Source organism: Macrosteles quadrilineatus, unplaced genomic scaffold (assembly GCF_028750875.1).
Source record: "Macrosteles quadrilineatus isolate MER2022 unplaced genomic scaffold, UCM_ALF_1.0 Scaffold_4__1_contigs__length_99947679, whole genome shotgun sequence".
Taxonomy (NCBI): domain Eukaryota; kingdom Metazoa; phylum Arthropoda; class Insecta; order Hemiptera; family Cicadellidae; genus Macrosteles; species Macrosteles quadrilineatus.
This window is the reverse complement of record NW_026542597.1, coordinates 83,129,153-83,151,870: the sequence shown is the minus strand read 5'-3', so window position 1 is coordinate 83,151,870 and position 22,718 is coordinate 83,129,153. Positions and strand designations below refer to the sequence as shown.

Genomic DNA, 22,718 nt, shown 5'->3' with positions numbered 1-22,718 from the left:
AGACAATAATTTTTATTTCACTTGTAATGAGTTTTTTTTTTTTTAAGTAAAAATGTAATTTTGAAACCTTAATTATTTGATTACTTTAAAAAGCTGAAGTAAAAATTGGTATGTCCAGTAGTTACAAAATAATGTGATATGTTAATTAATAGCATGGGTAAACTTGATTTGTGGGATAAAAATGTAGATTACTGCTTGAAGTTTGGTTTTATAGAATTTAACAAAATTGCTTCTAATGATGAACTTAAATCATTAATTACTATTTGCATTCCTTTTAATTGTTGATCATTGAATAAAAACTGCATTATGTGCAATTCTTCGAAATCGATCAACTTTAGTTCAGTTTCAACTTTCAAAAGATAATAAATATATATTTTTAGAACATACCTTACCTCAAATAAAATTATTCTAACCATGGCACTTTTTTTGAAAATTATATTTAATGGAAAGATCTTATTTATAAAAAAAAGAGAAGATTTTTGTGTTTTGAGATAACATATTACAGTTATTATTCTTTTTCATATTTTTAAAATGAAACGTAACATTTTCAATTTCTGAATTAAAAGTAATCAAACATTTTATTGTAGCCAAAGTTCATTAGTGTTTTTTAATTATTGTCAGTTCCATAAATATTGAATAGTCACCTAGTCCTTGAGTATATTCATTAGTTATAGTTTTTGGCTCTAATAAACTTTGGTTCAGCGTAAAAGCACGATTGTGTTTTCTGATGAGGACGGACTCACCGTCCAATGTATATGTTGTTGTTGAGCAGGTCAACTATTCCGAGGACCACCTTTCCGCTCGGGATCTGTCAATAAACAGCGAGGATGAGATTTTCAGTAAGCATTTGTTGTCGGAGCTTATCAGGGCTTGGTATGGCTTGGGCTTGGCATTGCGCTTTTCTAACCTAACACACGGTGTGAAGTATCTGGAACTAAGCATGAAACTGCACTGCTGTTAACATTTGTATTTCCGATCAGTCAGGCCATATTGTGTACATAATGTCTTCTTCGACATCATCTGAACATTTAGGTATATTGTTGATGTCATTTACAGGGTAAGAGTTAGGTTATGTTTGTTACAGTAGTTCACATAGAGTTACAATCACCTTAATTTTAGAAGTTACCAGTATTTAGGTGCTTATCGTTTAAGAATTTGTATACACTTTTCAAACAAAACCTTATACTTTCGCCCACCAGTTACTGATGTGCATAAAAAAAGTTTCGCCTAAACGGTTGTTTCTTAAAATATCCTTTATATTAGTGTCTTTAAAAAACTTTTCTAGGAGAACTTCATAAATATATTTAAATGTTCACTAAACTACAGTAATTCCCCTTTTAAATTGATGTCCAACAAAAACTTTATAAACAACAATACAGGCAAACACAAGTTTCCCTGAATTAATAATAAGTAAAAAATTATGATGAATAATAATGTCTTAATTCACACGGGTTCCTTAGTTAAAAACTGGGTTTAGGACAGTTTGAGTCAAAACTTAAACAGAAATTCCTTAAAACTAATAGGGCCTATTGGCCTATTAAAACTCAAAATGTTAACTGTCCTTAGTAGACAAGTTTTAGTTCAAAGACTATAAAAAAAATTGACTTAAAGACCATCTTTCGGATATAATTTAAAACATCAACATTTCATTATTGTAATGATTTGTATAGAAAAGAAACTAAATTAAATGGGGGAAAAATATCTGAAACTAAAAAAAAACCCAATAAATAATAAAAAAATCTTAGTAAAATAACAAAATAAAAAATGGCAATTAGCCACGAAGATAGTTTATGTTCAGTTTGTCTTAATTTAAAGATGAATTTATTGAATTTCATCATTCAGAACTTAAAGTAACGAAAGTACAATTATTAAACCAATTAAAATTATTGACACAAAGCCATTGTTACAATTTAGAACCGTTAAAATTAACTATTGCACTATTGCACTATACAAAAACAGTTCGACTAAAAAACAGTCGAGGAGCATGTCTATGTCACTATAGAGTGCGAGACTAACTGCTGTTAGAGCAGTCACCTGTCTCGGTGGATACAGTCTCAGCCGAATTTGGCAGCTAGAAAAACCCCTCTAACTGACCCGTGTACGTTGAGTTGGCGCCAAAAACACAGCCATATTCGGCAACCGAATCCTTCCGTTAGGGAAACCGACCGTAATGTTCATCCAGGGACACCAACTTAGCACATGGCAGGTACAGTATGTTGAGCGGTGAGTGTGTGCAGGAGAATGTGCTAACGGACGGTGATGGCGAAGGGGAGGGGGAAGGTAGCGGTGAGGAGTGTGAAGTCACTGATGAGTGCGCCATGCTGCTTAACTCCGACGGAGGTTCCACATTGCACAAAGTCCTCAAAGCCACGGCAGCCGCACACAAACACGGTACACCTCATCTCATTTCATTTCCGTTTTTGTCGTTTTGTGGCTTTTTTTGTTTTTGTGTGTTGCTTTTTCTTAGTTTTTTTAGTTTTTTGTGTTTTTATAGTTTAGTCTTTTCTGAGGTTTGGGAGTGATTTTGGTTTTGTTAGTTTTAGTTTTAAATTTTTTTTTGTTTTTTCTGTGTTATTTTATTTTTTTAATATTTTAATAGTAAACGCACAACTTCCTTACTATTTTTGAAAATTTGTTAAATTATGTTTGGTTTTTGGATAATTTTTGCTCTTATTTTTTTTATATTTTAATCATGAATGAGATATTTTATCAACTACTTTTTCTCTGTCAAGTTTTTGTTAAATTCTTATTTTTGTTGGTAAAACTGTAGGTTATGTTTCTAAAAAATATAAGTTGTAAGTCTACAATAATAGCATTAATAGCTTGTGTATAGTACATAATAGCTTTGGTAATTACCCACAAATATTTTGAAATTACTGTATTTTATGTAGTTAGTAAATTGTAGTTAATTGGGTTCTTGTTAAACTCTATCTCTTTTATAGATTTTTTGCTATTACAATTTTGGCCATGTACTGCTCTCTCGCGTATAAGACAACACACTTACTGTCTTCTAAGATTGCAAAATGCTCTCGATTACCTACTACGATTTCGGTACCACCTATGTTCATCTCCTACAATTGTGTTTTTCTTTCTTCATGATGACCTTAAAAAAGAAACAACGTAATATCGTTGAAAGACTGGATTATAAACTATAGGCTATTTGTAATTTTTCCAAATCTCCCGGTTCCTTAAAGCTCTTATTTTTCCAGTTATCAAAACTCATGTTCAATTCCTGGTTTTCTGGTTGGCTGGACATCTTGGTTATTATTCCAGAGCATATAGCACATATTGTAACTTAGATTTAAAAAATTTAAACACCACAAAAAATTTAAAATTGGTGGTTCAGATTAGTCAGATGATTGAATTAGCGGAACTCTGGTGTATTCCCTCCTCGAGTCCCTGGCCGGATAACAATTTGTATCTAATAACAACTTGTCAACTTGTGATTGGTTAAAAGTAGTGTTTAAGTCTCTTTTGGGAATATACTAGCTCAACTGAGTACGCTACTGAACCCGCTAAAAATGTAGGAAACATATAAAGCGTGAGAATGCTCGAATCATGGAGACTATGTGTAGAGCCGTGGGAAATATTTTTGGTATCGATTCTGGGAAGTGACCATTATAAACCGAGGACTGGAAATTCCGAGGACGGGTATTAGGGGTTCTACTCTAATACAGTTTTTATTGAAATTTCTTTTTAAAATCAGAGTTTAATTAACTTATGTAATATCCATATGAATGATATTTCAATTTCTACTACCCTTGCTAACATGTGTTAACTGCACTCTTCCAGCTGTGTCCCCAGCTGCCCCCGCCAGGCCTATGCCCCCCGCTGTGATGCCTGGGGCTGCTGTCGGAGGTCCCGCTGCACCTTCCCCCCACCACCTCACACCCATGGACAGCCTGGTGTTCAGCTCTCCTACGTCACCCAACTCTGTACAACAGGTGGGGATATAAGTGATGTGACTGATATGGAGTAGTGAGTGATGTATCAAAACCACCAAAACTTTGGAGAAGTTTTGATTTTGAGATTCGATCGGCCAGTTTTGAGATTTTTAGTATGAAAATAAAACCTAATAGGCTACTATTGACTTTTGGTTTTTGAAATACTGTAGTCTTTCCGTCTGTATGGACCAGGACTAGCTAATTTGTATTTAAAATAACTTAGTGGAATGAGCCACTCTTAGAACGTCTTACAGTCTAGATTTCGATATTTTCCTTTACTCTAATAGTTTTGTAAGTATTGCCATTGAATTGTTTAAAAACATTGTGCTCAGTTTTTGGCAAGGCCAATGAGTTCATAGACCATTCCGAGGTGATTAAGATCCTTGGGGCTAATAGATCTCCATAAGAAGAGAGTCATTTGGTATGAAAATGAATTTTTCCCGAGTGTAAGTTAGATTGATGAGGAGTTTATGAGAAAGATTATTGATTGATGTTATTTTGCAGCCGGTGGGTCGTAAGAAGTCTCTGTTACCTTCTCATCCACCGTCCTCCTCCCGGGCCAGTATAGTGTTCCCGCTGCTGAACAACACAAATCCGTTTCTACCACATCAACATCGGCGTACGGACAGTCACGGCGGCGACAAGAATATGGGTGCGTTAGTTGTGTAACTGTGTAATTGCAGAATAATCCGTCAGAGTAGATTTTTTAGTTATTGTGCGGAATTCCATGATGATGCTTTACAGCAGTGATGTTGTATATTGAAGTTGACATCAAAGTTGAGTGTGCTGCTAGTTATGGTTTATTTTTACTTCCCTCCACTTCTTTCTCTTTTACTTTTTTCTAACTGCGATTGATAATGAAGCCATACAAGATGTAGTTTTACAAAAAGCTTTTTTTTAGTTGGACACAAGATGTGTTAGTTAGTAAAACAATGTTTTGCAGCAGCAAACCCCGTTGGTAGTTAGTAGTATGAAAACAAGGCCGGAAAAAACTGGAGGCAACTTAATTTGGGAGGGGGGGGGCTTGATGGGTTTTTTTCTAGCTCCATCCCGGAACTGTTGTCACACATGAATTCAGGCTTGACCTAAAGATCGCTATCACTATAAAACCCATTGGTTATTGGAATGATTTGAACCCAACACCACAGGTACCGAATTCCTGCACTCTACCACTAAACCAGCTCACACTCCAGTGATGTAAAGGGGGAAGTGACGTAAGAGATGGGTTTTGTGACATAGTTGAGCTAGGAAAAGCTGAGTGGTGTAATTTAACAAATCAGATTGATGACATAGTTATTTGACATCAATGTTAAAGATCAAGAGCACTTAGATGTATTTTTAGGGAAAAAACCTATCACACACCAGAACAGGATCAAACAATCAGGTTGCTTGAAAGCTCTTAAAAATTTATTTTATTCATTAAAAACTATTTAACCATACAATACTTTGACCTTAATTAATGACATTATTTCTTGTGTGGATTTTTTACTGGCTAAGATCAGTTGTTTCATTAGTATAAAATTATAGTAATTTTTCGTGTTTGAAGTAATACTACAATTTTCTTCAGTTTTCAACACCGGATACTCAGCTCTGAAGGAGGACTACAAGTCTCACTCTTCCCACCCGAGCCTATCCGGCTTAAACATGGGTGCCCCGGACAGTCAACCCTCCAACTCAAGCCTGGACCAGAATCTGTCTCCGGGTGTCCCGAAGGATGGAGAGGATCTTTACACATGGATGGCAAAACATCAGGACTTTGTTGACACTGGTGACAAGATCGAGCCCGGAGTCATCAACAAGGGCGCTTTCTGGGTCGGTACTTTCTGTTATTCTTTACAATGTAATAGGAGAAATGGTTATTTGTGGAACTAGTGAGCTAAGTGGCACTTTTTAAAACGAGAGAAAAATTTTATAGAGTTTAAAAAAGACACCTAAAATTATTTGCTCAACAAAGCGTACTTAAAATATTGAGGTTAAAATGTTTTCTGGCTGAGCTGCATAATTAATTAAATATAAACTTTGTCATTGCCAACTTCAAAACTCGGCAAACAAAACATACTCTCTGTGTACATACTGTTAATCATCCTAAGAAATTAATAACTCCCTTTTTGTTAAACGATAACATTGTTTACATCTTCACAAGGTCCATTTCCTTTTGATTATTATTTAGTTATAATCGTAGCTTAAATTTTGTACTGCCCAGTTGTCATTTAGAGTAGGCCTAAGGAAAAGTAGTGGGTAAGAGCAAAGTAAAATTTTCAGAAATCAGCTGTTTTGCATAGCATGTGAACAAAATGCCACTTATGACAACTTTAAGCAATTATTTATACACTACTGCAACCAACTCAAGTGTCCAGCTTGATATCAGTGTGTAATAGCCCTATCACTCGCAGGGTGAGCCCAAGATGGAGAACGGCCGTGTGGGAGTGAGTGTGGCGAACGCCTCGTCCATGGTCAACCCAGACTATCTGCTATTGGCCGCTGCAGGCTACAGTCTCTACCCGATGCATGACAACCTGCGGCTGCTCGACGCTCATCTCATCTTTGAACCTCTGTTGTCCAGCCTCGGAGTCATGCCTCAGCAGATGCTCAGCAGTGCCAGTAAGTAGCCTTTTGATCTATGTGTCAGTTGTGTTGTGAATGATTGCTCGGAAAATAGTCGCAAGTAAAAAACCCTGTGACGTTTTGCGATCTGGGATCTGACCCCGTTGTTAGGTCAAAAAATTTAATTATTGATACTAGACATTCCATGTCCATGGTCATGTTGTCAAAAGTTTTATGAATCAATGGACGTAGTTGAATTGAGCCAACAGATTGTGCTGATGTAAATTAGTACTGATTTCTGTTGAATACAGCAACATTTATCCGAGTCAAATTGATAAGACTACTTATTATAAGCTGTAGCATTTGTGTGTCACATCAACTATCCTAGTGACAAAAACTAGGGCAGAAATATGCATTTTTAGACTTAAGTGCATTCTTTGAGTGGCTCTTTCCAATATGTTCGTTTTGAATAGATTGGTCTATTGGTCCATGTAAATGGATGTCTAGTCTACTTAAGTATACAACATAACAAGTACTGTACACAAATACAAATGCAGAAAAGTTGGATAATCAGAAAACACTGATGTAGTAAAAAGAAAAAAAAACCTTCTAAAAAAAAATAATTAATACTAAAAAAATAATGGGAAAGAGAACCCTATGGACACATCTTCACAATTCGGTGGCTCAGACGAGTGTGTATGTGTAAGTTTTGAGTCTGTTATTTCAAAGCTTTGAGACAGCTTTTTTGAGACAGTGAGACGCACTTGAGTACTTATTTTAATGGGAATGCATGGTGAGTGTAGAATGGAGTGAGATTGTAAAGCTTTGTCACTGACTAAGATCAGATGATTCATTAGTCAGGAAAATTTATTGCTGTCCCTATGATCAAGGGCAGCTGGAATATCCATTTGAAATATTTTGCCATTTCCAGTAAGCGGCAACAACTCGCTGGACTCGTGGGGATCTAACCTGTCCCTGGTGGGAGGTATGGAGGCTATGAGGATTGACATTGTGGTCAGTGAGTTTGGCAAACCCCAGGACAAGAGAGGCAGGCCCGGGAACAAACCCGGATCTGCTCAAGGCAAGAACAAGCCTCAAGGTAAGTTTAATACTGCTGTATACATTCTAAAGTTAGAGACAAGGTTAAAAGAGTTAAATGATTATCTAAAGTTTCCTTTTAAAGTGTTAACACAAATTATACTCAGAAAAATTCCTCTACCGATCATGAACAGCAAAGTTTCTCACTGATTATATTCATTCCTCAGGATTTGTTGTTTATTATTTTCATTTAAGCTGAGTGTCTCTGAAAATATTTTTTTTGGCTCTTTTTAACTCTTCTTGTTCATATTACGGACCTTTCTCCCCGAATCTTAGATTGTTCAAAACAAGTTTCATGACTATTCCATTTAAGTATGATAAATATTTTTGGGCAACACTCAACTTATTGAAATCAGGAGAACACAGTCCTTGTCATATCACATATCACAGTTCATTGCACATGTACATAGATAAAAATACAAAAATAAAAATAAAACTAAATATAAAATCACAGACTAAAGTTCTCAACTCCAACGTTTCTCCACGTTTGATATTGGTGCGGCGTTTTCAAGGTTATTTTTTCTTCTCACGTAAACGTTGTGAGCACCTGTGAGCTTTCTGGGAACGTTGGAAGAAAGCTGTGTATTACACAAGGAGCCTAATTGGAAGAAAAGGAACATTATTGAGACTTTGTTTATTTCTTTGGATAAAGATTCATTAGCCAACCCATCCATTGACATTAGCCCTGTTTACAATACGTTAATAGAGAAAGAAATTAAAGGATGCATTGACAAATCAAAATAAAAGAAGATAATGCCATCAGCTGATCAAGATAACAGATCCTCCCCTAACAGTCGTGGTTAGGCGCTCACACTGTTTATGTGAGAAGAATGATATGATTCAACAGGTTTCTGATATGATTCAAGGAATACTTAATGAGGAAACTATACCTCTAACAGATTTATTTTAGGAAGAGTGAATTAGGACAGTTTTTTGAAGGTAATGGTACTAGTGATTCTTCACGTGGTATATCTCCAAGCAATTTTTTTTTTGTCCTAAGATTGTAGGCAAGAGCCTGGGATTGTTTTTCACATTACTTCAGGCTAGTCCTAGGGGTTGCAGCATTATCACTTAGATAAAATCCATTGGTGACTTGGCGGGGATTGAACTCGGGACACGCTCTAACCACTATGCCAGCTCGATCTCCAAGCAGTATGCCCCATTTAGGTTACAAACTAATATTTTGACTGTTGACAGACAAGTTCTGGCTGGAGATCCCTCCTGAGACTCCAGCTTTCCTGTGCGAGCGTGTCGGGGTTGAGCTCGAGCTTTGCAGACTGGCAGACATGACCATCGTAGAGGACCTGAGTAGACAACGCCGCAACATGTTGTACGTGAGCCGTGGACAACTCAAGAAACACTCCAACACTGCGCTTAACGTCAGCGTGTCAGTACGTTACATCTCCCAACAGGTGAGTGAACGGTTGTGAGCATGTATGGTTGGGTCAAAAATGTTGTCGCTCAGGTCTCAAGCCAAAATTGTGGGTTGGAAAAGTATTGATTTATCAAAATATAAGTGATAGTCAAATAATGTATTTATATTTATGCATGTTTATAATATTTTATTATCTCTCCCATGGCTTTGAAATTGTGAACATCTTCCATGATCACAGTAAAATCATGAAAGTTTTTAGCGGTCACTACAAGATCGTGAATATCAACCTTAGACTGGGAGGAAATTGGGATTGTCTTCCGCAGCCATAATGAAATCATGAACGTCTTTCGCAGATACAGAAAAATCTAGTAGGATCTTCGTTGGTCACGGGAAAAATTGTGAATATCTTCTGCAGCCATGGCAAAATCTTCTTCTTGAGTCTCTTCTACAGTCTCGGCTTATGAACATCTTCAACGGTGATGACAAGTTTTTAAAATGTATAGCTTTTCTTTGGTCAAAGTGAAATCGACGATTCTCTATCTCGAGTGACATTGAACACATGTGTGACATTGAGTGACATCTCTTTTTGCAATCGCAAAAGAAAAATCTCAGCTCGACTTGAGCCAAGTTAGGCCTGAAAAATATTTTTGGCCCGACATGGCTCTAAAATATCGGGGACCTGCAGACCCTTAACTGACAGTCTACGGTATGTATTTTCAAGAAATTTATTCTTAGATACCAAGGTAATTCAAGTACACCCTAATGTATAAAACTGTTTTTATTTTACTCTCTGTGTAGGTAAACATGCCCCTGCTACGACTGCTGCACCAGATCAGCAACATGTACCAGAATGTGAAAGAGACCCAATCAGAATTGAGAGAGCAGCAGCCCGACAACAAAGTTGTGGCTAAGACTCCCCCAGCTGTGGTATCAGGTTTGTACCTTAGACTGCCTCGCTTTTAACCAAAAAATGCTGTTAAATTTGGTAATTTTTATTTTAACTCAATGCCGCAATCAATATTTTCTCCAAGTATTTTTGTACACATTTTTTTGGTTCTATTTGAACAGGCCGATAAAACAGTTAGACACATGGTAAGTTGGACGATGCGGGGCGGTTCTTATTGTTGGTAATGGTAGAAAGGGGAAGGCTTTGTCGGGAAAGAACGCGTATTGCTCGGAAATACGTATAACGGCTTTGTGTTGCGGATGCAGTAATACCGTTAATTCTGTTTGTAAGACTTGTACTTGAATCATACATTTACGTAATTTTGTTATGACAAAATTATAACCCAGCATAATGGATTATTACTTTTTACAAATACGATTGATGACAGTATGTTTTATCTATGACTGTACTTATTTGAACAGTGGTCGTTTCCAAATTGTGACTTAAATCTTAAATGTAAACTTAAAAGACTTTCTCTGTATTATTTGATCTCTTGTGTATTCATCCAAATTTTTTCCTTTTTACTGTGTTTTAGGTCGTTACTTGATTTTAACATATGCTATGATTCATTGTTTTGTTTACATTTACGTTGTTATTTTGTAACCATCATGGCAACCCATAAGGCCAATGTTAAAATTTAATAACTTTGAGTTACTGTTAAATTATATAGGCATTATCAAAACTTGAAATTGGTTACGTTTAAACCATCCAAACATTTGACAAAATAACCTTGGTAAGTTTGGCTAAAATGTGTTCAGCCGTTATTGAGTTTTGTTATAAAGATTGCATTAAAGTTGATCCCAAAGAGCTTTGCTTCTCTACTAAAAAAAAACCCCAATTATTATTAGGCCTACCTTATTAAAAATCACTCTTCCACATAGGAAACATGATGATATCAGTTAGGATACAGTTCAACTTTGAAAAATACAAAATTTATTAGCCTAAAACATCAGTTTTATTAGCTTATTATTAACTTATGTTGTATTAAGTAACAATTGTTCAGTCTTGTGTTATTTTTAGAATGATTTTGGAGTGACTTGTTTTGGCTATGTTTACAGTGCCTAGTAAAACTTGTCTCACACTGCTTACATCTAAAAAAAATTCTCATCATTTGCGATTTAAAAACAAAAAATTATAAAACAATTAAAGCAATATTAAGATGTTAAGAATTAATTTAATAAGAACGCCTTCGCAAAGGAAATGTAACAACAACGCGCTCCTGTATTGCGGGTATTGCATTGACTTTCTGCATGCGTTTTATGGTTTTTTTTTGTTTTATTTTATAATCTCGTCTTGGAAAAAAATTTATCAAAATAAAATCTCATCTCATTAAGTCATTATATTCTCACTAAATGCCATACAGTCTTAATACAATATGCTATGGTATGTTGATGTCCACAGCCCTAGATGGACCAGAGATGTCCATACCTCTGATGACCACCGTGCCTGATCTAGACAAAGGTCGTCTGCCGTTCCCCCACTCACCCAGCGAGACCAAACCTATCACGTCACCTGCGTCGTCTGTCAGGTCTCGTCACACGTCGTTTGCTGAACGGCTCCGGTCTACTGGCAGGAGCGTTAGAGGTATGTTGATTGCATTTTGAACATTTACTGCTCTTAGGCTTATGCACATCAATTGTGTATGGAGTTGGGTGAACATTTGGGAGGGGGGGGGGTTTTGTTTTACAAGAAAAATTAACTAACCTAAATTCAGTTTACTGTACAGTAGAGTCTCGCAAACTCGATATAATGTGGACTGGAAGGGTGCCGAGTTTGTGAAATGCCGGGTTATCGGGAAGTATGGTTAAAAATAAGAACAATACAAATTTTAAACTTTTTAACCGCCTTCTTGATTTTTATTTATATTAAAAGTCAGTATTGAGTCATCAGATAATAGTTCAACAAATCATTAGTACGAGTTGCGAATAATTTGACTTCAGCTCGCTTGAGTTGAATTGAATGATTAACTCGGACTCAAAAAATCACTAATTTTCTGAGCCAAGTGATGGCCAAGTTATCCAGACTGCCGGGTTATCGAGAGCCGAGTTTGCGGGACTCTACTGTACTTGTATATTGTAACCACTAAAAATATTTCTGTTGTGTATGTCTGAGATATACCTGTACTAATTTATTTATTTGCACTTTATATGTTATAATTTTATTGCTGACATGATTAAGCTTGTCACTGTTTATTTATCATGACTAATTTGACGTGCCAATGTATTTGTATGGAATATTAACTGGCAAAACAAAAAAAAATCTCATTCTCATTCTCATTTTCCTTTCTGGTATAATTCCTTTTTTGAGGCGTTTTTGATGACAGAAGCCCTTTTAAGTTTGATTGTAAGGAGCAACCAATTCCAAACCCTGGTTATATTCCTACAACAACTGGACTATCTAGATAATTGAAGTTATTTTTTATTGGTTTCATAGGAGAACAAGTTTAAGACAAATCTATAGACAATTCTCTTCTCCCCCAGTTCCAGGGTTGAATCGGAATGCTCATTTAAGTTTCTCTACATTTTTCCAACTTCCCGTTTCTATCCTTACCTCTCCTCTAATAGAAAAAAGTGTTTGCCGTTTTGTGAACAATACCATTTAATCCATTTTACCACTTCTTGATAACTATCCATTTACCATATCATCATTTTATAAATATAATTGATAATTTTGTTGTCCCAACCATATAACACTCTACTTCAAGAATGTCTTCTTGTTCCAGGATACCTGAACCTGGGGGAGTCTGCCCCACTGGCTGCTCCAGGACTAGCAGTCAACAAGGAGGAAAGTGTCACTCCTAGGTGTTGGAAAACTGTGTACTACCTACTGGACTTGTACGCCACCATGCCCGAGACTAAGACAATAGCACACAGGTAACTGGAAGTTCACTTAGCTGGTTAGTTTATGTTGTTTAAAGGACTACTGCGGAATCAAAGTTTTTCTTGGTTTTCCCTGTCCTTGGATGCATTCATTCAGCCCTACCTAGCCTCTCTACCCCAAGTCACCTGCCCCTAACCTCACCATCCTACCTCTTCCAAGTTCCAACCCATGGGTCCACCTTAAGTGTCCACGACTACAGTACAGTTTATTTTCCAGTCGGTTCTCCGTCGGAGGTGATGTGTCCGAAGGCTACAAAGGCAACAGGAAGTACGACATTCTGCCGGAGGTCAAGTCCAATGATGATGTGGAAAGGGGGGAACATCCAGTAGCTTCTACACCGATCCCTCCACCTAACATCAACAACAGCAACCAGCGAGAGATCAGTGAGTTGTTGTAGTACTCTGTAATTTAGTATGTTAATATCTCATTTTGTCGTAATTGTCAGTGACGTAACAATAAGGTGAAGCTTTGATAAGTGGGACTATTGACCTTGGGATACCGAAGTAGACATTTCATATGGACCTGGGGTACCCAAGTTTTATTATCAGTTCAAATTGAACATTGTCGAAAGAGCCAAGGCTACAAATAATATTTCCCCTAGGTTTTTGGTTGGGGGAACAATCTGGTCTAGTGGTTAGAGTGCGGGACTTCGGTCCATGAGGTACCGGGTTCAAATCCTGCCAAATCACAAATGGATTTTTCCCAGTAATTTATTATTAAATTATTATAAGTGATAAGGCCGCAACCCCTTTGTCTAGCCTGAAGTAATGTAAAAAAACAATCCCTGGCTTGTGCCTAGCGTCTTAAGGGGAAAAAACCCCTAGGTTTTTGGTACTACAATACTTGATGTACAGTGTACAATAAATTGTTTTTCCAGTTTGGTTAGGTAGTTTATGTACGCTGACATATGTAGCTCAATTCACCTATGTCAGTTTCTATTCTGAAACTAACTAAAGCTATAACCAAACATAGGAATGGGATGTCTAATTATATATATATAAATAATGTAAAGTGACAATAAGTTGCTCTTATTCTCCCTAGGGAGTAAAAATCAGCTGTTGTAAATTTAGTTGTAAACTTCAATTGTAAGCAATCGCATGTATCCATTGTTTTAATTGGTTGTAGCTTATTGGTGCATTCATGTCAATTGTTTAACATATCAATAGTATAATGAACACTAACAAATTGATATGACTAGACAAAACTAGTGAATCACTTACTTAACAGCTGCTTATTTGTATTAAAACAATTGAAAACAAGCTGTTTTTGTTTTATAACGTAGTTTACTTACATAATGGTGCAATATAACGAAAAATATAGTTTATCACTCTGGCAAGAAATGCCTTTTCAAGCCTTGCTTGTTTTGAACCTCGTGTCCTTCAAATTGAGCTTGAGGCAAAAATAGTCACGATGAAATATACTATTAATATCTTTAATGTTTTGTAGGCCTTGCAGGTGAGCGGACACGTCTGGTGGTGCTGGCCGTAGCTAAGATACATCGCACCAGACTGTTGGCGACACTGAGTGGGCTCAAGCTGGAGGCTGAGATCACCAATCTACACTCGTCACTCACTGTACGCAAGAAGACTCGTCCGGCCAGTCTGGAGTGTTCGCTGACAGGGCATGTAGGGAGAACCATGGTGGTACTGCTGGAGGGAGTCGCACCTAACCAACAGTTAGTACATGTTAATCGCTTCACAGTCATAACTTTGTTTTGGTGTGTTGCTAGTGGCTAGTGGTTAGCGTCTTTGGTTCGTTTGATTTCCAAATAATTGGGGGCTTAGACTACTTTCCCCTTAAAGTGTTTCTTCCCTTCAAATTGCGACTGGTGTTAATGTTACCAAAAATATTTTGGGTCTTTGTAGATCTATAAGAGCAAATACGCTGTAAGCTCCAAAGAGCCATATCCTTATTTCCCAACCTATTAAACAGTTATTTTTAATTCTTAAATTAAAAGAAAGGTTTGTAAAAACAATTACCTAGCACAATGGAGCTCTAGAAGTTGACAGCTTATTATGCAATCTTTTGAGCTGTCATTAGTGCATTTTAATCTTTAACTTGTTACCAAATTAACTGTGAGCTATGTTTGAGCTACCGTATTTTACTTTAAATTAGGGATGGGCAGGTCTCGAAATTTCGGGAAATTTAAAATCTCGTTCTACAAGACGATATTCTATTTTGGTCATGATTTTTTCAAGACAAGTTTAAAAAAAAATTTATGTAAAAAAACACCTGCAGAAAGTCAATGCAATACCCGCAATACAGGAGCGTGTTCATGTTGTGTTTCCTTTGCGAAGGTGTTTTTATTTAATTATTTACATGGAAATATTGCTTTAATTTTTTTTTTTTTTTTTTTTTTTTTGACAGCAAATGATGAGAAGTTACGTTAGTGTAATCAGTGTGAGACATGTTTTACTACAAATTTGTATACTAACTGATATCTCCATGTTACCTATGCCAAACAGTAATTTGTTATAAGTTGGTTCTTATTAATATTTTTTTATGCTGATGTTTTTATCAATGTTTTTTAATAAAAGATTTTAAATAGTTAGTTTTGTCTATTATTATTTTTTTTTTTACCAGTCTGTCAGAAATCAGTAGTTAGGTATTTAAAAATGTTTAAAAAATCAGGTTAAAATGTGGAACGTGCATTTCCCCCTATGTGTGAGAAGGGAAATCCCGTCTCAAAACTTTGTGAGGAATCAAAAAATCCCATCTCGTCTCAAACTAAACATCCAATCTCGTCCATCCCTACTTTAAACTTTTAATTTCTTCAAATTCAATTCCGCTACAAACTAACTTTGTGTTGGGTACTGTCTAGGACGGTAGTGAAGGTGACGGTGGGCAAGTCTCAAGCACTCTACTCCAGTGTGACTCGCCGAGGCAGAGACAAGAACTCAGGTTTGTTGACCATCGGAGCTGTGGCCGTGGACATCCCTCAACACCCGGTGGCTCTGCATGGCATGATGACCAGAGGCAGCAAACAGCTGTCCTCCACACTACAGGTAAGATTTGATTTTTTCTCACCTTCCTAACTTTGGACGCTAGGCTCTTGTCCGGAATCGTTTACACATTTCTTCAAGCTAGTCCTAGAAGTTTGCGGTTATATCAATTTGATATTATTCATTGGTGATTGGCGGGATTTGAACCAGGAACCTGGAGAACTGAAGCTTACGCTCTACCTCTAAACCTGCTTTCTCCCTACAAATGGTTTAGAGGTAAAACTGGTACTAGTACTTGGGTGTAGCTGAAGACTGAGGAGTAAAGCAGACAGTCTAAATTCACCCCCATAGTAAAATATAAACTTGCTATCTCAGGGTGTCTTTAGCTCCCAAGATTCATAATTATTGAAAAAGTCCCTTTTATTTCAGTTTGGTCCAAGATGCCTCATAAACCGACAGAATTTTACAATGTGTCTAACATTTCTATACTTGATTGTAAATAGTTTTATATTTAAATGGTAAATAATTAAGTAATTAACTGGCTGAACCACCTGCAATAATCCGTAACAGCAATGTCATGGGTTCGCTCCTGGTGCTGCCACTAATATTTATCCGTAAAACTTACTTTTGTTCCAAGAATCATCCTTGCTTTGCTTCTCATGTTCCAATCACAGGCTATATAGGGAACAGAAAAAAGACCTAACCCAGAGCTCTAACTCAGCAAATAAAGGTTGCACTTGAAATCTGCTTGAATCTAGGAAAACTGTTGTCACTGGCTGGTGGTAGGAGAGAGAACTGACATCACTACACCGTTGCTATCAGTTGATCATCTAACTAAGTGAAATGTATACTTAAAAAAATCACATCAACATCAGCGCCACTGTATTCTTGTGTAGGCACTAGCAGATTCAAATGCAATGTTTTTATTGGCACAGTGAGAGTTCTAGGTTAAGTCTTTATTCTGTGCCTGAACTGTGGTTGGGCAAAAGCATTGATAAAAAAGGTTGCCAATCTTTTCCAAAAAGATAAAGTTTTGGAAACTGTCTGAACTTTACACTAATCTGAACTTTACACTGTCTGAATTGTTTACTGAATATGAATAACGAGTAGATGAAATATTGAAATGTTTGACATTATAGTTAAACTGTGAACTTGTTCTGCAGGAGCTGCGAGTGACCCGAGCGTCTAGCCGGATGTCCAGAGGTACGACGGTGGACGAGGTTGATTCTGCCCCACAACATTCTCCGGGGCATTCTCACACTGTGATGCCAGAGACTCACAGACATCACCTGACAGAGCCTAACATGCTGCTACAGCCGTTGGTCATGCAGTTCAGCGTCGTACTGCAGGTAAACCAATCTGTCTGCCCTTCTCTTATTAAAAGCCCTTTAGGTCTAGTTTCGATAGGGGTCTGCGGGTCCCCGATTTTTTCGGGTCGGGTCGGGCCAGCGGAAGGCCCGAGAGACTGGGTCGGGTCAGAGATTTGTTCGGGCCAAGATCGGGTCGGGCCAAAAAAAATAATTATTAGGCTATTTTTAAAGTTATAATAAGTAATTTTCAAAGAAACACTCTTATATACATTATTACAGAGGAATTAAAATGTTAAAATTAGAATTAAATATTAAGTTTGCTCACGTTTAAGAACAAAGACACAACAGAGCAATTATTGCCTTACTGTCACTAGCCAGAGCCAGTCGTCTACTGACAAAACAAAAGCCTACTGACAAAACAAAAGCCGTGACGCAACAGTGCAAAGAAAACAAAGTCAAAAGAAAGACTATTTATCCAGAGGTACCAGTTTAATTATTTATTGTTTATTCCATACCTAGTTTAAATTATATTTTAGTATTTTATTTACATAATAAATTATAAACAAAAGAAATATCTGATATAGTGTACAGATCTGTATCTTGTTCTTTTATTTTCCTATTGTCCTTTTTGTCATTCAGTAACAAAACAAAACAACACTTCTGATCGTCTGGTTCGGCATTTTATGGTCACCATTTAATTTTTTTTTTTAAGTATCAAGTATCAACAAGTCTACAAAGAGGTTAGGCCTAAATATTTTATAATTTTATGAAAGTTTTCATCAGTAAAATTATTTTTTTCTTAAGTTAGATTGAGTTTCAAAAAAGATATTTCTAAGATCCAATACAATATTTACAAGACACAAACTACCATGAATTAATTTCTTTGGAAATTATCTGTAACAGTTTTATATTTTTGAATAAAGAAAATATATCTTTTTGTTTCTACTTCCTTGTTTTGTTACTTGCATTTTGTCAGCAATTGGAACAACCGGGTGGTGGAATAGGGGCGGGGGAGGGGGAGGGTCTATGACCTTGAGTGTCCCCGGCCTGGCTCGGGTTGTGTAAGATGGGAGGGGAGGGGAGGGGGAGGGTCTGTAACCTTGAGTGTCCCCGGCTGTGAGAGTGATTCATGGTTTTTTGTTTACATTCTACTACCCTTCCTTCCGAGAAAAAGACCCTACAGTTTCAAAAACATTGACTTACAGTATAAAAACATTGAGTTGTGTTGCTAATTAGGGCACTATAATGTCTCTGCTGTCTGCTTATGTTGCCAAATTATCATTTAACTGTCTTTTCTCTTGATTTAATATAATTTTCTATATATTAAGAGTTCCTTTTCGGGTACCTAATAATTGTGATATTGTTTGACTTTGTTGTGTTGTCCTTATTAAAACAACTCACAACAGACTTGAGTTTATGGATTTTTAATTCTTTTCATTTCTTAGCTAAAATCAGTTGTTTTAGGATTTTAATCTCTTGCAATACCTATAACTGTGCCTATACTGTGTATCTATAATTGTGTATGACATGATATGCAATTTTTACAGTCTTTACTATAACTATACCATAAACAATGTATGTGTGTTATTTATTGTTTTAGAGTTTTATAGTAAATTAGTTTACACAATATCTTTTCTTCAATGAGTTCTCCACTTGTCATGTTGCTTAGTCTATTACTATTTTAGGCCCTATAAAAAATAATTCCTATGTAAAGCTGTAGGCCTACTAATGCCAATAATAGATAATTCTTTATTTATGATGATGTAACTAATAATGCTATTGTAAGTGTGAGGTTTTTGTACTTAGGAGGTTAGGAGGCAGGGAATGAATGATTCATATTGCATGGTGGAAACAGAATTTTTATTTTCTTCTTGCTTGCAGTCTTGAAGCCAGTCCACAGGCCCTAAACTTGTGATAAGGTTAATTGATTTATTTATGATCCATTTATATTAAGTTCCATTACAAACTTGTTGTAATATAGCTGTTTAGATATTTCAACAGTTACGAAAATGATGGGAAAGAATGGCTTGATAAAAAAAATTATTTTCTTCTTTCTTGCAGTTGAGGCAACTCCTAAGCTGTAAATAAGTTATGAACATGAAATAATATACATAAATACAATCTTTTTCCATATGTTATTTTCAAGTAATATTATAAACACAGATAGGAGTTAAAAAAAGAAAAAAATCCGGCAATTAATAATTTTTGGCCCGACCCGATTTTGGCCCGAAACCCGAGGACCAAAATTATCGGCCCGACCCGACCCGACCCGAACCAAAAAAGTCTGACCCTCAGACCCCTAAGTTTCGATGTATCAAAAAGCAACTGACTTTTCTCAGGATCAAATTAAGAGACTTTCTGATAACTAGGCAAGCACTTAAACCACCTAGTCACCTATGTGTGGATATAAAGAGTACAATTGTTTAGATGTAGTATTAGGATCTATAGGAGCTAAGGGTCTATAAATCCTACAAGCTCTAAAACAGAAACAGTGGATAAGTTTTCTTCATTGACTGTACTTTTAGATCCTCCAGTATTTAGACCTTTTTCTACTGCCCGTTTAAATCCTCAGCAACAATTCCAAAATGCAAATTGTATGCTGAAGCTCTAATCTAATTAGACCTTCTGGGATTTAGACTTTCAGCAACACTCCCTAATATAATATTGCAATTACAATGTTACATCCTACTCATCTGTTGTTGTTGCAGAGTCTAAGTATCACTGCTGCTCTACTTCCATCACTACAAGCGCAGTACAAGATGGACCAAGTCACCAGTACAGGTGTCACTGGAAGCAAGGCCAAGTTTATCATAGATCTGCCGCATCACTCTCTGTCGTTCTCTACTAAAGTACAGGTAAATAACACAGTAGACAAATCAGTCAAAGCTGGTATCTTTCCAATTTTTAAAGAGAAAGATGTCTTCAGGACAACTAGGTAGAAACAGTATGCCTGGAAACAACTTTCTCTTCGACTCGTGCCTTCCTTAGTTAAAAATACTGTCAGTGACTGTGAACAAATATTGTCAAGTTTTGTGTTTCTTGTGCCAGATTCGACGGTTTCCCATTCTGTTAACCCCCGTTCCTCACAAAAAGTCCAAGGAATTGACCAAGTATTACAATCTGGGTGTAGTGTTAAGTTAAGATTGTTTTTCTCTACAACTACTCCATTACACAGGTGACGGAAGCCAATCTTCCCTCAGAAGCCAGTATAGAACTGCCCAAGGTCCATGTTTCAGCGGAGTACGTACTGGACGGAGTACAACCTGCAGAAGGGCCGTTCTTTGGACAAGGTAATGTAATATTCTTTTAACGTTAACTGTGAGGGATTTATGCTTTGTTATCAGCGATCTAAATGCAGTTGCAGGACTTTTGATTTGTACATCTATATAAAGTTTAGATTAATAGTTAAAATTATGTCTGTATTAAAGCATAAAATGTTGTGGTTTAGTTAAGAAAATCCTATTTGTTTTAAGTTATATTTCTTCTTCTCACAAATCTATGGATTTTAGAACTGCTATAAAAGTTTATGTATTTATGTAGAGATGGACATTATTGTATTTTTAGTTAGGGACGGGATTTTTAAAGTTAGTTAAAAGTACAAAATATCATACATACTTACACAATAAATACACATAAAACATTTCTAGAGTCGGGACCACATAAGTTTGCAGTTGAGGGAGGAGCCTATTTACCATATGCTTTTGAACGAACCAATGAGAACCGTGTGGTGTTGCCAAATCTAATAATACCAGCTAATTTGAAAATTGCTTAGTATATTTTAATTAGTGTTGTTAACGGGCGATGTGGCAACGTCGCACTAGCCTTGTCCTGTGATTGGCTGCCACTAACTGCAAACTTACGTGGTCCCGACAATAGTGCTCATTTTGTACCATATATTTCTAATATAAACATTGAGGCTTACAAATTTGTTTTCTGTATGTGAAAAATGATAATCGTTGTGGCTTTTTCTTTCAACACAATAATTGGCTGTTTCAGATGGTGTAGTGTTAAGACATGGTAACTACATCAGCGCAGTAGCCGACATTGGAACTTTTGAACATTCTTTGACTACAGATCTGCTGAACCATCTGGTGTTCGTGCAGAAAGTCTTCATGAAGGTTAGGATCAGTATTGCATTTTCTAGTTCACCAAATTATGTAGTTCTAGCAGTAAGGAGATCTCTCCTATTCACAAAAGTAAATTCAAGGTGCTAAGCCATCCATTACCAGCTTGCCCAGTAGGGCAATAATAATCAAACCCTTAATGCAGTCTCTACTGCATGTTCAAAGGGTTTATTTCACTCACTGATTACAGGACAAGTTCCAGACAGCTGTTTTGAATAAAATTATTGTTTTCCAATGGATTTTAACTTGTGCAGGAAGTGAACGAGGTGGTACAGAAGGTGTATGGGGGGGAGAAACCAGTCCCGTTGTGGTTTGAAGATTCTGACGATTCCTCCAACTCATCCACGGTGAAGCAGATATTGTTCACTCTGGTCATCAGGATTAAGGTATGTAATGCTGTAATGAGTGGATAAAAGAATTTGTATGAGGAATTGATAGACAATGCGATGCAGCGTACACAAATTAAATTTAAGCAATGTATGATCAAGAGAAAAGTGTGGGTTGGTAAGTTTTTGTGATCTTTGATTCCCCATTAAACCAGTTAGAGGTTAAATTTCACCCAAAGTCATAATCTAAATCCAAATGAAATGATATTGAAGTATGTGTTCAAATCAAACCATTAATAATCCATTGAAGATAATAAATATTTGTTTTTGTTTGTTTCAACAAGGTAGCAATTTATAGAGAGAATTCTAAACACTTTTGAGATAAATTGGTCCAAACCTCCAAATATTTGTGAATACACTTTGGATGAAACCTGCCCTCTCTCACTGAAGTCAGCTCTAGTACCAGACCCTTAACGTAGTTTTTTGTCTTGAAGATACAATATAATGTAATAATATGTCTAATATAGGCTAATTTGCCTCGCCTTATGAATTGTTTAGCGTGATTAGTCACAGTGCAATACAATAATATAATTCTATTTACTTAAATTGGAGGTTTCAATGTATCTGATAAATAAATTATTTTTTTGTATTGTCTGTCTATACATGGTGATGTTTCCATCTAGTATGGTGATCCATTTTGTGGTTAATGTCACTGAGGAACTATTGAAATGAGGTTAACAGCTTATATTAGTCAAATAATTCAATCAGGGGCTATACAGATACGTCATACCTTGGATTTCAAGGATTAAAATTGCCTACTACATCTTACATCTTACATGTGTCGTAAATCGCTTTGCAAATACCAGACTATAATTTCAAAACTTACAGAGGATTCAGCTGACTGCTACGACACCGACCAACTGCGCCGTTCGTCTAGAGACCGGCGCAGTCGACTTCCAACTGTCCAACAGAGTACAGAATGTGTCCGGCGCAGCGCAGCCCAACGCTGCACTGAAGATATTCGGCAAGGCTCAGGTCGATGTGAACCTGAGTTTGGGTCAGCTGATCAAGAACGTTCTCTTTGAGGAGGCCGAACCTGAGTTTCAACAGTTTGCCTTCTTCAAGACTAGAATCGGTGAGTTTCTTGTGGATGTATGTTGGAATATTGGCCTACTGTGTGGTTACTTTCATTGGATGTTTTGTAGTTATATTGTATTGTTAAAAATAAG

General features: G+C 36.5%; 1 protein-coding gene across 1 annotated transcript in view; it reads left to right on the top strand.

The window, feature by feature from the left end:
* The window catches only part of LOC128992615 (bridge-like lipid transfer protein family member 1), a 119,151-nt gene that overhangs the window by 57,601 nt on the left and 38,832 nt on the right, over window positions 1-22,718 (top strand). The window contains exons 45-63 of the mRNA XM_054416282.1: window positions 2,238-2,391; window positions 3,793-3,944; window positions 4,449-4,596; window positions 5,512-5,756; window positions 6,338-6,545; window positions 7,420-7,587; window positions 8,784-8,998; window positions 9,760-9,895; window positions 11,309-11,491; window positions 12,630-12,780; window positions 13,004-13,170; window positions 14,234-14,462; window positions 15,609-15,792; window positions 16,893-17,078; window positions 19,748-19,894; window positions 20,215-20,329; window positions 21,036-21,157; window positions 21,418-21,549; window positions 22,378-22,624. Of these exons, the coding sequence (XP_054272257.1) occupies window positions 2,238-2,391; window positions 3,793-3,944; window positions 4,449-4,596; window positions 5,512-5,756; window positions 6,338-6,545; window positions 7,420-7,587; window positions 8,784-8,998; window positions 9,760-9,895; window positions 11,309-11,491; window positions 12,630-12,780; window positions 13,004-13,170; window positions 14,234-14,462; window positions 15,609-15,792; window positions 16,893-17,078; window positions 19,748-19,894; window positions 20,215-20,329; window positions 21,036-21,157; window positions 21,418-21,549; window positions 22,378-22,624 (3,289 nt within the window). The remainder of the gene's footprint in view (window positions 1-2,237; window positions 2,392-3,792; window positions 3,945-4,448; window positions 4,597-5,511; window positions 5,757-6,337; window positions 6,546-7,419; window positions 7,588-8,783; window positions 8,999-9,759; window positions 9,896-11,308; window positions 11,492-12,629; window positions 12,781-13,003; window positions 13,171-14,233; window positions 14,463-15,608; window positions 15,793-16,892; window positions 17,079-19,747; window positions 19,895-20,214; window positions 20,330-21,035; window positions 21,158-21,417; window positions 21,550-22,377; window positions 22,625-22,718) is intronic.